The 14,522-nt window shown below is 58.8% G+C and overlaps 2 protein-coding genes and 1 non-coding gene across 3 annotated transcripts in view; all 3 read right to left on the reverse strand.

Moving 5' to 3' along the window:
* The window catches only part of POLD1 (DNA polymerase delta 1, catalytic subunit), a 23,733-nt gene extending 19,193 nt beyond the window's left edge, over positions 1-4,540 (reverse strand). Inside the window, 6 exon segments of the mRNA XM_069882663.1 lie at positions 767-935; positions 1,664-1,789; positions 1,874-2,014; positions 2,584-2,691; positions 2,953-3,155; positions 4,521-4,540. Coding sequence (XP_069738764.1) covers positions 767-935; positions 1,664-1,789; positions 1,874-2,014; positions 2,584-2,691; positions 2,953-3,154 — 746 coding nt within the window. The 5' untranslated portion in view covers position 3,155; positions 4,521-4,540.
* A 644-nt stretch (positions 4,541-5,184) lies between these two features.
* RPS9 (ribosomal protein S9) lies at positions 5,185-13,202 on the reverse strand. The gene is made up of 6 exons (XM_069882666.1): positions 13,137-13,202; positions 11,987-12,089; positions 11,773-11,895; positions 8,943-9,129; positions 6,972-7,185; positions 5,185-5,239 (listed from the first exon to the last, which is right to left on the reverse strand). Exons 2-5 carry the CDS (start codon positions 12,081-12,083, stop codon positions 7,008-7,010), a joined length of 585 nt encoding a protein of 194 aa, XP_069738767.1. The 5' UTR covers positions 12,084-12,089; positions 13,137-13,202; the 3' UTR covers positions 5,185-5,239; positions 6,972-7,007.
* LOC138734850 (small nucleolar RNA SNORD88) lies at positions 5,313-5,411 on the reverse strand. The gene has a single exon (XR_011339646.1). It is a non-coding gene; the product is annotated as a small nucleolar RNA SNORD88 (small nucleolar RNA).
* Positions 13,203-14,522: the final 1,320 nt, after the last annotated feature.

Here is a 14,522-nt window from a genome sequence, read left to right on the forward strand (position 1 = left end):
TTTTGAGGCGTTTTGGGGCCGTTTCAGGGAGATTCGAGCCGTTTTGGGACAATTTGGGGCCATTTTGATGCGATTCGGGGCCATTTTGAGGCAATTTGGGGCCGATTTGGGGCTATTTGGGAACTTTAGGAGTTATTTGCATCCATTTTGGGGCAATTTGGTGGCATTTTGAGGCTATTTGGTGGCATTTGGGGGCTATTTGGGGCCATTTTGAGGTGATTTAGGGCCATTTTGGGAAGATTTAGTGCCATTTTAAGGCAATTTGGGGCGGTTTTGGGGAGATTTGGGGCCATTTTAAGGCGATTTGTGGCCATTTTGAGGCGATTCGGGGCCATTTTGAGGCAATTTGGGGCCGGTTTGGGGCTATTTGGGAACTTTAGGAGTTATTTGCATCCATTTTGGGGCAATTTGGTGGCATTTTGAGGCTATTTGGTGGCATTTGGGGGCTATTTGGTGGCATTTTGAGGCTATTTGGGGGCATTTTGAGGTGATTTGGGGCCATTTGGAGCCATTTTGAGGTGATTTGGGGCCATTTTGGGAAGATTTAGTGCCATTTTAAGGCAATTTGGGGCCGATTTGGGGCGGTTTTGGGGAGATTTGGGGCCATTTTAAGGCGATTTGTGGCCATTTTGAGGCGATTCGGGGCCATTTCAGGGAGATTTGAGCCATTTTGGGGCCATTTGGGGCCATTTTGAGGCAATTTGGGGCCGTTTTGGGGAGATTCAGCGCCCCCCCGGTGCGTTTTGGGGTGTGGGGGTGTCCGTACCGTATCTCGAAGTCGATGTTGGACTCGAAGGGGGGCGCGGGCTGCACCCCCAGTGCCCCCCAGCGCAGCCCCTGCTCCAGCAGCCGCCGTGCCGGAGCCACCAGGCGCGGCAGCGCCAGCACCACGCGCACAAACAGCGAGCGCTCGGAGCCCTGGTACCCCATGATACCTGGGGGGGGCGAAAACGGGGGGTCAGGGGCACCCCAAAACCCCCCAGCCCCCCCTCTGCCATGTGGGGGGGCCCCTCCTGCCCCACGGCGCGGCTGCAGCCGAGGTTCCCAGGCATCCAACGTCAATACGATCCCCCCGGCTCAGCGTGGGGAGGGATTTTGGGGGGCAGGGATTGGTTTTGGGGCATGGGGGGGATTTGGGGTGCATTCCGGAGCGTAGAGATGGATTTTGAGGCGCAGAAAGAGAATCTTGGGGCTCAGGGATAAGATTTTGGGGTGCAGGGATGGGTTTTGGGGTGCAGGGATGGGTTTTGGGTGGAATTTGAGGCACAAGGAGAGGATTTCGGGGCATGGGGATGGATTTTGGGGTGCAAGGGGTGGATTTGGGGTGCATTCTAGAGCACAGGGATGAATTTTGAGGCACAGGGAGTGGATTTTGAGGCACGGGGAGTAGGTTTTGAGGCACAGGGGATGGATTTCGGGGTGCAGGGATGGATTTCGAGGTACAGGGATGGATTTTGGGGTGCAGGGGTGGATTTCGGGTGGATTTTGAGGCACAGGGGGTGGATTTTGATGCACAAGGCTGGATTTTGAGGCACAGGGAGGGGATTTTGAGGCACAGGGAGGGGATTTTGAGGCGCAGGGAGGTGATTTTGAGGCACGGGGGGTGGATTTTGGGGCACGGGGGGTGGATTTTGGGGCGCAGGGGAGGGTTTTGGGGTCTCACTCTGCTTGCGGCACAGCTCCAGCGCCAGCACGGGGTGCTTGAGCCCCTCCTTGTTCCCGCGCAGCTCGCGCAGCAGCGCCGCGTCCAGCTCCCGCTGCAGCTCCCCCAGGTGCTGCACCTCCAGCCCTGGGGGGGGGGGGGTGTCATTTTTGGGGTTCAGGGGGGGTTTTGGGGTGCGGGGGGGGTCATTTTTGGGGTCCCCCCACTCACCAGGGGGTCCCAGGACGTAGAAGTAGGGGCTGAAGCCGTGGACGTGCAGGCAGACGCTGTTGCCGGCCTCCGTCACCCCATAAACGCGCAGGATGGGTGCGGGGCCCGGGGGGGCACCCGGCAGCCCCGGGGGGGGCGTCCCTGGGGGGGGAAGACCCCAAAATAGGGGTTCAGGACACCCCCACCCCAATATTGGGGTTCAAGGACACCCCTCTCACACGGGATTTGGGGTTGGGGAGCCCATTGGGGAAGTTTGGGGGGGGGATTTGGGGGGCCCTGGGGCATTTGGGGGGGGTTGGGGGGCCCTGGGGGGGGGGGGTGAGGCCTTTTGGGGGTTTTGGGGATCCTAGAGAGGAGTTTGGGGGTCCCAGGGGGGAGTTCAGGGTCCCAGGGTGAGAATTTGGGGTGGTTTTAGGGGGTCCCAGGAGGGATTTTGGGGGTCCCGGAGGGTGGCTTGGTGTCCTGGGGGGTGGGGTTGGGGGTCCCAGGGGGATTTTGGGGCTCTGGGGTGGGGGGTTGGGGGTCCTGCAGGGAGGTTTGGGGGATCCCAGGAGGATTGGGAAGGTCCCGGGGTGGGGAATTTGGGGTGGTTTGGGGGTTTTGGGGGTCCTGGGGGGGGGGGTTGGAGGGGGTTTGGGGTCCCGGGGGGTGTTTGGGGGTTCTGAGGTGGTTTTTGGGGTGTCCCGGGGGGGGGTTTTGGGGTCTCTAACCGACGTAGTGGTCGAGGTCGAGCTGCAGGAAGCAGAAGGTCTCGGGGGGCGCCGGGGGGGGCGCCGGGCGGCGCCACTTGGGGTTCACCTCCCCCACAAAGAAGCTGCCTGCGGACCCACAGTGACCCATAACCCCCTGTTCTGCCCCATAACCCCCCCTCCAGCCCCCCAACCCCCCTCGTTCTGCCCCATAACCCCCCCTCCAGCCCCCCAACCCCCCTCGTTCTACCCCATAACCCCCCCTCCAGCCCCCCAACCCCCCTTGTTCTACCCCATAACCCCCCCTCCAGCCCCCCAGCCCCCCGGTTCTGCCCCATAACCCCCCCTGCAGCCCCCCAAAATCCCCCCCACCCCATATTCCCCCCTCACCGAGGGGCTGGTGGCTCTCGGGGGGCGGGGGGGGCTCCTCCTCGGCCCTCTCGGCCGCCAGCTCGGCCTCCAGTTCCTCCAGTTGCGCCAGTTCCTCCTCAAACTGGGAGGGGGGGGCGGCCGCCGGGCCCCCCGACCCCCGCAGCCGCTTGGCCTGGGGGGGGGCGCCCCCCCCCGCCGGCCCCACACGCTTCCCTTCCATCCTGGGGGGGGGACAAGGACAAGAGGGGGGGAATTGGGGACCCCCCCTAAACCATGGGGACCCCCCAGGATACCTCATGGCCCCCCCATTCCCTCTCTGTCCCCCCCCCAAAACTGAGAGACCCCTCAAAGCCCTCCCACAACCCCCCCTGAACCTCTCAGGCCCCCCCCCAAGACTCAAGGCCCCCTCAAAGCCCCCCAAAAACACCTCACGACCCCCCCACTCCCTCTCTGCTACCCCCAAGACTCAGGGTCCCCTCAGAGACCCCCTAAACACCTCCAGGAACCCCCAAACCCCTCAGAGCCCCCCCAAACCCCTCAGAGCTCCCACATAACCCCCCAAGGAGCCCTCAAACTCCTCAGAGCCCCCTCAAACCCCTCAAGGACCCTCAAACCCCTCGGAGCCCTCCCATAACCCCCCAAGGACCCTCTAAACCCCACAGAGCCCCCCTAAACACCTCCAGGAACCCCCAAACCCCTTAGAGACCCCCATAACCCCCCAAGGACCCTCCAAACTCCTCAGAGCCCCTTCTAAACACCTCCAGGAACCCCCAAACCACTCAGAGACCCCCCTAATCCCCCAAGGAGCCCCAAAACCCCTCAGAGCCCCCTCTAAACACTTCCAGGAACCCCCAAACCCCTCAGAGCACCCCCAGACCCCTCAGGGGCCCTCCAAGCCCCTCAGAGCTCCCACATGACCCCACGAGGAGCCCCCAAACCCCTCACACCCCCCTCTAAACACCTCCAGGAACCCCCAAACCCCTCAGAGCCCCCCCAAACCCCTCAAGGGCCTTTCAAACCCCTCAGAGCTCCCACATAACCCCACGAGGAGCCCCCAAACCCCTCAGAGCCCCCTCTAAACACCTCCAGGAACCCCCAAACCCCTCAGAGCTCCCACATAACCCCACAAGGAGCCCCCAAACCCCTCACAGCCCCCTCTAAACACCTCCAGGAACCCCCAAACCCCTCAGAGACCCCCCCTAATCCCCCAAGGAGCCCCGAAACCCCTCAGAGCCCCCTCTAAACACCTCCAGGAACCCCCAAACCCCTCAGAGCACCCCCAGACCCCTCAGGGGCCCTCCAAGCCCCTCAGAGCTCCCACATGACCCCACGAGGAGCCCCCAAACCCCTCACACCCCCCTCTAAACACCTCCAGGAACCCCCAAACCCCTCAGAGAGCCCTCAAACCCCTCAGAGCCCCCTCTAAACACCTCCAGGAACCCCCAAACCCCTCAGAGCTCCCACATAACCCCACGAGGAGCCCCCAAACCCCTCAGAGCCCCCTCTAAACACCTCCAGGAACCCCCAAACCCCTCAGAGCACCCCCCAAGCCCCTCACGACCCCCCCAATCCTCCCCCCCCCTCACCCCGCGCGGCTCCGTCTCCCGCCAACAGCCGGGGGGGGGCGCGGCCACGCGCGGATTGGCGCGCGCCTCGTCACGTGACGCGGAACTCGCGGCGCCGGGCCCCGCCTCCCCGCCGCCGCCATCTTGAGTGCGGCGGGAACGCCTCTCCGCGCTGATTAGCTGCGCGTTGTCACGTGACTAACCCCCGTCGCCATCTTGAGCGTGGCGGAAGCGACCTCACTTGGCTTCATGGAGGGGGGGTCCCCAAAATCTCAATTATGGGGCACCCCCCCACCCCCCAAAAAGAGCCTCCGAACAGCCCCAAAAAATCAAGATTCAGCCCCAAAATTGAGGGCTCTGGGAGCTCCCCAAGCTTAAATACCCCTAAGGTACCCCCAAAAATGGGAACACCCCCTAATTTTAGGTCCCCCCCCATGACACCCCAAGATCTGGGACCCCCTTTTGGGGGACCCCTATGTCCAAGACGCCCCCCACCACCAGAAACACCATTATCGGGGACCCCCAACCCCCACCCCCAATTGGGGATCCGCCCCCCGGTTTTGGGGTCCCCCCATGAAACCCCATTTTGGGGGACCCCCCCTTTCAAAGACCTTCCCCCAGGTGCCCCCCCAAATCCCAGAGGAATCTGGGGGTTCCCCCCCCAAGAAAACACAAAGACGACCCATTCGGTGACTCCATTTATTTTGCTTCCCCCCCCCGGGAACCCCAAAATCCAGGAGCTGCAATAAAGAAAGGGGGAGAGCGTTAGGGGGACCCCAAAATTCCACCTCTGCCCCCCAGAAACGCTCAAGGGGCCCCCTCAGACCCCCCCCGGGCTGTCAGGACCCTTGGGGGGGGGGCACAGGCCTCGTCAGGGGGGGTCAGTGCCCAGTGCTCACATCATGGGGGGCCCCAAAAAATCAGACACCCCCCAAAAAACCTCCTGTTACCCCTCAAAAATCAAGCCCCCCCAAAAAACCTCCCCTCCCCACCCAAAAGACCCCCGAAACGCTCCCTCAGGCCCCCCAAAACCCCCTCCCCACCCAATTCACCCCAAAACCCCATCCTCATCACCCCAAAACCCCTCTCAGCCCCCCTAAAACCCCCTCCTCACTTCTGGACCCCCCAAAAACCCCCTCCAGCCCCCCAAACCCCCCTCCCCCACCCAATTCACCCCCAAATCCCCCTCTTCATCCCCCCAAACCCCCCTCCAGCCCCCCAAAACCCCCCTCCCCACCCAATTCAACCCCAAACCCCATCCTCATCCCCCCAAAACCCCTCTCAGCCCCCTTAAAACCCCCTCCTCACTTCAGAGCCCCCCAAACACCCCCTCCAGCCCCCCAAAACCCCATCCTCATCCCCCCCAGCTCCCCCTCCAGCCCCCCAAAACCCCCCTCCCCATCCAATTCACCCCCAAATCTCCCTCTTCATCCCCCCAAACCCCCCTCTTCACCCCCCAAAAGCCCCCTCTCCACCCCCCAAAAGCCCCCTCTCCACCCAATTCACCCCTAAATCCCCCTCTTCAGCCCCCCAAAAGCCCCCTCTCCACCCAATTCACCCCCAAATCCCCCTCTTCAGCCCCCCAAAACCCCCACCCCACCCAATTCACCCCCAAATCTCCCTCTTCATCCCCCCTAAACCCCCCTCCAGCCCCCCAAAAGCCCCCTCCCCATCCAATTCACCCCCAAACCCCTTCCTCATCCCCCCTAAACCCCCCTCCAGCCCCCAAAACCCCCCTCTCCATCCAATTCACCCCCAAATCTCCCTCTTCATCCCCCCAAACCCCCCTCTTCACCCCCCAAAACCCCCTTCCCCATCCAATTCACCCCCAAATCCCCCTCTTCAGCCCCCCAAAAGCCCCCTCCCCACCCAATTCACCCCCAAATCCCCCTCTTCAGCCCCCCAAAAGCCCCCTCTCCACCCAATTCACCCCCAAATCCCCCTCTTCACCCCCCAAAAGCCCCCTCTCCACCCAATTCACCCCCAAATCCCCCTCTTCAGCCCCCCAAAACCCCCTTCCCCACCCAATTCACCCCCAAATCCCCCTCTTCAGCCCCCCAAAGGCCCCCTCCACACCCATTTCACCCCCAAATCCCCCTCTTCATCCCCCCTAAACCCCCTCCAGCCCCCCAAAACCCCATTCCCCATCCAATTCACCCCCAAATCCCCCTCTTCAGCCCCCCAAAAGCCCCCTCCCCACCCAATTCACCCCCAAATCCCCCTCTTCAGCCCCCCAAAACCCCCTCCAGCCCCCCAAAACCCCCCTCCCCACCCAATTCACCCCCAAATCTCCCTCTTCATCCCCCCTAAACCCCCCTCCAGCCCCCCAAAACCCCCCTCCCCACCCAATTCACCCCCAAACCCCCTCCTCATCCCCCCTAAACCCCCCTCCAGCCCCCCAAAACCCCCCTCCCCACCCAATTCACCCCCAAACCCCCTCTCCAACGCCCCCCAGCCCCCCCTTTTCCTCACCCCCGGGGTCCCCCCCTGTTTTTTTTTTTGGGGGGCTCAGTCCTCCTCCTCGTCCTCGCCGCCCCCCGCGCCCCCCTGGCCCTTCTTGGCGTTCTTGCGCTTGACGCGGCCGGGGCGGCCGCCCCCGTAGGGCGATCGCAGCGAGAAGTCGATGTGCTTCTGCGAGTCCAGCCGCACGATGAACGACGGGATGTTCACCACCTGCTTCCGCACCCTGAAAAACGGGGGGGGAGCCCCAAAAATGGGGGTCAGAACCCCAAAATCCCACCCCCCCCCGCATTGTCAGGCAGCCAAGCGCCATCGCAGGGACATAAACGGGAGTTAAATAGGGTTTTAAGTGATTTCATCCCAAAAATGAGGGGGTTGAGGGGGTCCGCAGGGTTTGAGGATGGAGGGGACACCCCAAAAATGATGGCAGAACCCCAAAAATAGGAGTCAGCACCCCAAAATCCACCCCCCACTCTCCATCAGGCACTCAAATGCCAGCTCAGGGACACCCAGATCCTAAAGAGGGGTTAAATAGGGTTTTAAGTGATTTCACCCCAAAAATGAGGGGCTTGAGGGAGTCCGCGGGGTTTGAGGATGTAGGGGGCACCCCAAAAATGGTGGCAGAACCCCAAAAATAGGAGTCAGCACCCCAAAATCCACCCCCCACTCTCCATCAGGCACCTGAACACCAGCTCAAGGACATCCAGCGCTGAAAAGGGGGTTAAATAGGGTTTTAAGTGATTTCACCCCAAAAATGAGGGTGTTGAGGGGGTCCGCAGGGTTTGAGGATGTAGGGGGCACCCCAAAAATGATGGCGGAACCCCAAAAATAGGAGTCAGCACCCCAATATCCTCTATCTCCCCCTCCATCAGGCACCCAAACATCATCTCAGAGACAGTCAGCTCCTAAATGGAGGTTAAATAGGATTTTAAGGGATTTCAACCCAAAAATGAAGGGGTTGAGGGGGTCTGCGGGGATTGAGGATGGAGGGGACACCCCAAAAATGATGGCAGAACCCCAAAAATAGGAGTCAGCACCCCAATATCCTCTCCCCTCTCTCCATCAGGCACTCAAATGCCAGCTCAGGGACACCCAGGTCCTAAATGGGGGTTAAATAGGATTTTAAGTGATTTCACCCCAAAAATGAGGGGGTTGAGGGGGTCCGCAGGGTTTGAGGATGTAGGGGGCACCCCAAAAATGGTGGCGGAACCCCAAAAATAGGAGTGAGCACCCCAAAATCCACCCCCCACTCTCCATCAGGCACCCAAACACCAGCTCAGGGACATCCAGCGCTGAAAAGGGGGTTAAATAGGGTTTTAAGTGATTTCATCCCAAAATTGGAGGGGTTGGGGGGGGTCCCCAGGGCTTGAGGATGTAGGGGGCACCCCAAAAACGGTGTGAGAACCCCAAAAATAGGAGTGAGCACCCCAAAACCCTTTTGCCCCTCTCCATCAGGCACTCAAATGCCAGCTCAGGGACACCCAGACCCTAAATGGGGGTTAAATAGGGTTTTAAGTGATTTCACCCCAAAAATGAGGGGGTTGAGGGGGTCCGCAGGGTTTGAGGATGTGGGGGGCACCCCAAAAACTATGGGGGAACGCCAAAAATAGGAGTGAGCACCCCAAAATCCTCTCCCCTCTCTCCATTAGGCACTCAAATGCCAGCGCATGGACCCTCAGACCCTAAATGGGGGTTAAATAGGATTTTAAGTGATTTCACCCCAAAAATGAGGGGGTTGTGGGAAACGGGCCAAACCGGGTGCAGAAACGGAGCCCAAAAAAGGGTCAAAGACCCCAAAAGGGCCGAATTCCGCAGCGGGGTGTGTGTCGGGGGGTTACCTGAATCACCCCTCCCCTTCGCAAGGTGTACGGCGCTGCCGCAGTGAGCCTTGCCGAGCATCCTGGGGGCTTTTGGGGGGCTCAGGCGGCGTCGGGGGGTCCCCTCTGTGTTTTTGGGGGGCCCTGGGGGGCCCGGGGCACCCACCGAATGTGTCGCTGGCGGATGAGGACGCGGGCGTGGTGGATGGACTTGGCCAGGCCCAGCTTGAAGACCTGGGTCTGGAGGCGGCGCTCGAGGAAATCCTCGATCTTCAGCCCCAGGATGTAGTCGAGCTTCATCTTCCCCTCGTCCAGCACCCCGATGCGCACCAGGCGCCGCAGCAGAGCGTTCCCTGCCGCGAAAACGGGGACCCAGCGTCACGGAACGAGGAGGAAACGCGGGAAAAAGGGGAAGGGACGGCAGGAAACGGGGCGGAAAGGCGAAGGAACGAGAGAAAATGGGGTGGAAATGGGAAGGAACACAAAGAAACAGGGTGAAAAGGTGAGGAAACGGCAGGAAATGGGGCACAAACGCAGAAAAATGAGAGAAAATGGGGTGGAAACGCAAAGAAATGGGAGGAAATGGGGCAGAAACGCATAAAAACGAGAGAAAATGGGGCAGAAACGCATAAAAACGAGAGAAAATGGGGCAGAAACGCAAAGAAATGAGAGAAAATAGGGCAGAAATGCAAAGAAATGGGGTGGAAGCGCAAAGAAATGGGAGAAAATGGGGCAGAAACACATAGAAACAAGAGAAAATGGGGCAGAAACACGAAGAAACGAGAGAAAACGGGGCAGAAACACGAAGAAACGAGAGAAAATGGGGCAGAAACGTGAAGAAGTGAGAGAAAATGGGGCAGAAACACGAAGAAATGAGAGAAAACGGGGCAGAAACACGAAGAAACGAGAGAAAACGGGGCAGAAACACGAAGAAACGAGAGAAAACGGGGCAGAAACACGAAGAAACGAGAGAAAACGGGGCAGAAACACGAAGAAACGAGAGAAAACGGGGCAGAAACACGAAGAAACGAGAGAAAATGGGGCAGAAACACGAAGAAACGAGAGAAAACGAGGCAGAAACACGAAGAAACGAGAGAAAGTGGGGCAGAAACACGAAGAAACGAGAGAAAATGGGGCAGAAGCACGAAGAAACGAGAGAAAACGAGGCAGAAACACGAAGAAACGAGAGAAAGTGGGGCAGAAACACGAAGAAACGAGAGAAAATGGGGCAGAAACACGAAGAAACGAGAGAAAACGGGGCAGAAACACGAAGAAACGAGAGAAAACGGGGCAGAAACACGAAGAAACGAGAGAAAATGGGGCAGAAACACGAAGAAACGAGAGAAAACGGGGCAGAAACACGAAGAAACGAGAGAAAACGGGACAGAAACGTGAAAAAGTGAGAGAAAATGGGGCAGAAACACAAAGAAACGAGAGAAAACGGGGCAGAAACACAAAGAAACGAGAGAAAACGGGGCAGAAACACGAAGAAACGAGAGAAAACGGGGCAGAAACACAAAGAAATGGGAGAAAATGGGGCAGAAACACGAAGAAACGAGAGAAAACGGGGCAGAAACACAAAGAAACGAGAGAAAACGGGGCAGAAACACGAAGAAACGAGAGAAAACGGGGCAGAAACGCAAAGAAACGGGAGAAAATGGGGCAGAAACACAAAGAAACGAGAGAAAATGGGGTGGAAATGCAAAGAAATGGCACAAAATTAAGCAGAAACATGAAGAAATAATAGAAAATGGGGCAGAAACGCAAAGAAACAAGAGAAAATGGGGCAGAAATGCGAAGAAATGGCACAAAATGAGGCAGAAACGTGAAAAAATAAAGAGAAAATGGGGCAGAAATACAAAGAAACAACAAAAAGGGGGAAATGGGAAGGAAATGTGAGGAATACAGCAGAAAATGGGGTGGAAACGTGAGGTAAAAGGCAGAGAATGAGGGAAAATGTGAGGTAAAAGGCAGAAAACGAGGGGACACGTGAGGAAAAAAGGCAGAAAATGCAAGGAATCGGGGCCAAAATGTGGAAAATGGAGCAAAAACGGGGTCAAAACGTGGGGTAATGAGGAAAAACTGGGTCAAAACCAGGGAAAGGGAAGAAAATGGGGTCAGAACATCAGAAAACAAGGAAATGGGATCGAAACAGGGAGGAAACAGGGGAAAATGAAGAAAAATTTAGTCCAAATGTTCAGAAAATGGGGAAAAACCATCAGTAAACAGAGAAATGGAATCAAAATGTTGGAAAACGGGGAAACGAAGAAAATTCAGCGTCATTAAAAATGGGGTCCAAACGTCAGAAAATGAACAAAAATGGGGTCCAAACGTCAGAAAACGAACAAAAATGGGGTCCAAACGTTGGAAAATGAACAAAAATGGGGTCCAAACGTTGGAAAATGAACAAAAATGGGGTCCAAATGTTGGAAAATCAACAAAAATGGGGTCCAAACGTTGGAAAATGAACAAAAATGGGGTCCAAACGTTGGAAAATGAACAAAAATGGGGTCCAAACGTCGGAAAATGAACAAAAATGGGGTCCAAACGTCGGAAAATGAACAAAAATGGGGTCCAAACGTTGGAAAATGAACAAAAATGGGGTCCAAACGTTGGAAAATGAACAAAAATGGGGTCCAAACATCAGAAAATGAACAAAAATGGGGTCCAAATGTTGGAAAATGAACAAAAATGGGGTCCAAACGTCGGAAAATGAACAAAAATGGGGTCCAAACGTTGGAAAATGAACAAAAATGGGGTCCAAATGCTGGAAAATGAACAAAACTGGGGTCCAAATGCTGGAAAATGAACAAAACTGGGGTCCAAGCATCCGAAAATGAACAAAAATGGGGTCCAAGCATCAGAATAGGAGGTCAAGGTGTCAGAAAACACAGAAAAGGGGCTGAAACACGTGGCAAACAGGGAAATGGGGTTGAAACGGGGGAATGCCAGCAGGAAAAGGGGGTGCTGGGGGACAAAAAGGGGGCGCCCCCCACCCTCAAAGAGGCGCCGCGGATCCTTCTCGTCGAGCGTGAGCAGCTCCCGCGCCGCCTTGCGGATCTTGGCCAGGGTGAACTTGACGCGCCAGACCTCGCGCTTGTTGCGCAGCCCGTACTCCCCTGGAAAATAAAACGGTTTGGGGGGTCAAGGGGGGGGTCCCCAAATCCGATAACAAACCCCCCCTTCCCCTCCTCACCCCTCAAAACTCACCGATGAGCTTCAGCTCCTGATCCAAGCGGGATTTCTCGAAGGGGCGGCGGGGGGTGACGTAGGTCTTGCGGCAAACCCAGCTCCGGGCGACCGGCATGGTGGCCTTGTTTTGGGGTACAAACAGGGATTTTGGGGTGCAGGCATAGATTTTCGGGGGGGCAGCGCTGCTATAAGGCCCCCACTCACCAAAATCGAGCTCTAAGGTGAGGAAGACCCCGAGAAAAGCGCCTCAAGGGTGAATTAAACGGAGTTTAAATGACTGCACCCCAAAAATGGGGTGGCTGAGGGGGTCTCCAGGGCTCGAGGAAGTGGGGGAACATAAAAAAGAGCCCATGACACCCCCAAAATCACTGCTAGGGGTTCTTAACCCCCCAAAAAACCCATGGGACCTTCAATAAGTGACCAGCCTCCCCCACCAAATCACTGCTAGGAGCTGGGACCCCTCCGAAACGCTCCCAGGGGCGAGAAGCCCCCCTAAAAACACTATGGGACCCCCAAAATGAGCCCATGGCTCCCCAACAAACACTCGTAGGGGCTGGGACCCCCCAAAAAACACCATGGGGCCCCCAAAAGGAGCCCATGGCTCCCCCAAAAACACTCCTAGAGGCTGCGACCGCCCCCCAAACCCTCATGGAACCCCCGAAAACCAGGTGGAGCACCCCAAGACGAGCCCATGGCCCCCGAAATACCCTTCTAGGGCTTGACACTCCCCCCAAAACCCCACGAGACCCCCAAAAGCCCCAGGGGACCCCCCAAAAAAACGCCCTTCTGGGGCTGCGACGTCCCGAAACCACCATGGGCCCCCCCAAAACGAGCTCACGGCCCCCCTAAACACACGCCGAGGGGCTGGAGCCCCCCAAAGCGCTCATGGCGGCCAATCTACCCCCCAAAAAAGACCCTAAACCCCCCCGAAATCCGAGCCCCCTCCACGTGCTGCGCCCCCCCCGCTCTGCGCATGCGCAGCCGCGCCCCTTATAGGCCTCTCGTGGCGTCGCGCATGCGCAGTGCGATCGGGGGGGGAATCACGCGTGGGGCCCAGGCCTGGCTCGGCGGAGGCCTCGCTCCCTACGGCAAATCCCGCTCCCGAGCCCCGGGTTGAGCCCCCCCGGGGCCGTCCCCGGGGCCGGTTGGGGCAGCGCCGCGCACTCACCTCGGCTCCGCGGCGGCCGCGAGAAACGAAAGGAAGGGGGCGGCGGCCGGCGGCGCTTTATATAGGGCGGAGCCGAGGCCACGCCCCCCTTGGCGCCGCGCCAGCCAATGGGAGCGCGCGATGCTCCTCCTCCCGCCTACGCCCACCCCCCCCCCCCCCCCCCTTCCCGCCTCTCTGGAACCAACGAGACGAGGAGCGGCCCCGCGCGGGCGCCGCCATTGGTCCGCCAAAAGGGGGGGGGCGGTGAGCGAGGTCCTCCAAGGGTGGGGGGGGCACTCGGTGGGGGGGTACTGGGAGCGATGGGAGCACTGGTGCCCCCCATCTCCCCACATCCTCCATCTACCCCTTTGCCCGCCACGTCCCCCCTCACCCCCCTTGCCCCCCATCTCCCACCATATCCCCCCACATCCCCCCTTTGCCCCCCACCTCCCCTTCTTGACCCCCTTTTCCCACCCGTTTCCCCTCATTTCCCCCCATTTCCCCCCCGTTACCCCATCTCCCCCCCCTTACCCCCCATTTCCCCCATTTCTCCCCCCATTTCCCCCCATTACCCCATCTTCCCCCCTTACCCCCCCATTTCCCCCATGTCCCCCCCACAGCCCCATCTCCCCCCATTTCCTCCCCATTTCCCCCAATCTCCCCCCCTTAGCCCCCCATTTCCCCCATTTCTCCCCCCATTTCCCCCCATTTCCCCCATTTCTCCCCCCATTTCCCCCCCATTACCCCATCTCCCCCCCTTACCCCCCCCATTTCCCCCCATGTCCCCCCCACAGCCCCATCTCCCCCCATTTCCTCCCCATTTCCCCCAATCTCCCCCCTTAGCCCCCATTTCCCCCATTTCTCCCCCCATTTCCCCCCCATTTCCCACATCTCCCCCATTTCCTCCCCATTTCCCCCAATCTCTCCCCCTTAACCCCCATTTCCCCCCCATTTCCCCCCCGTTTCTCCCCCCGTTTCCTCCCATTTCCCATTTCCCCCCATTTCTCCCCCCATTTCCCCCATCTCCCCCCCTTAGCCCCCCATTTGCCCCCCACAACCCCATTTCTCCCCCATTTCTCCCCCATTTCCCCCCATTTCCCCCATCTCCCCCCATTTCTCCCCCCATCTGCCCCCATCTCCCCCCCTTAACCCCCATTTCCCCCCATTTTCCACCCTTTACCCCCCATTTTCCCCCATTTCCTCCCCATTTCACCCCCATTTCCCCCATTTCCCCCCCTTACCCCCCCATTTCCCCCCATGTCCCCCCCACACCCCCATCTCCCCCCATTTCCTCCCCATTTCCCCCCTATTTCCCCCACATTTCCCCCATTTTCCCCCCTTACCCCCCCATTTCCCCCCATGTCCCCCACACACCCCCATCTCCCCCCATTTCCTCCCCATTTCCCC

The sequence above is a fragment of the Phaenicophaeus curvirostris genome, unplaced genomic scaffold (assembly GCF_032191515.1).
Source record: "Phaenicophaeus curvirostris isolate KB17595 unplaced genomic scaffold, BPBGC_Pcur_1.0 scaffold_272, whole genome shotgun sequence".
Classification (NCBI taxonomy): Eukaryota; Metazoa; Chordata; class Aves; order Cuculiformes; family Cuculidae; genus Phaenicophaeus; species Phaenicophaeus curvirostris.

What these genes read in the sequence shown, in the direction of transcription:
- RPS9 (XM_069882666.1), bottom strand. Translation starts at nt 12,083, where the DNA reads ATGCCGGTCGCCCGGAGCTGGGTTTGCCGCAAGACCTACGTCACCCCC. An exon ending in TCCGCGGCGCCTCTTTGAGG is followed by an intron (nt 9,130 to 11,772) that starts GTGGGGGGCGCC and finishes TTTTCGCGGCAG; the next exon opens with GGAACGCTCTGCTGCGGCGC. An exon ending in ATCCGCCAGCGACACATTCG is followed by an intron (nt 7,186 to 8,942) that starts GTGGGTGCCCCG and finishes CCCGTTTTTCAG; the next exon opens with GGTGCGGAAGCAGGTGGTGA.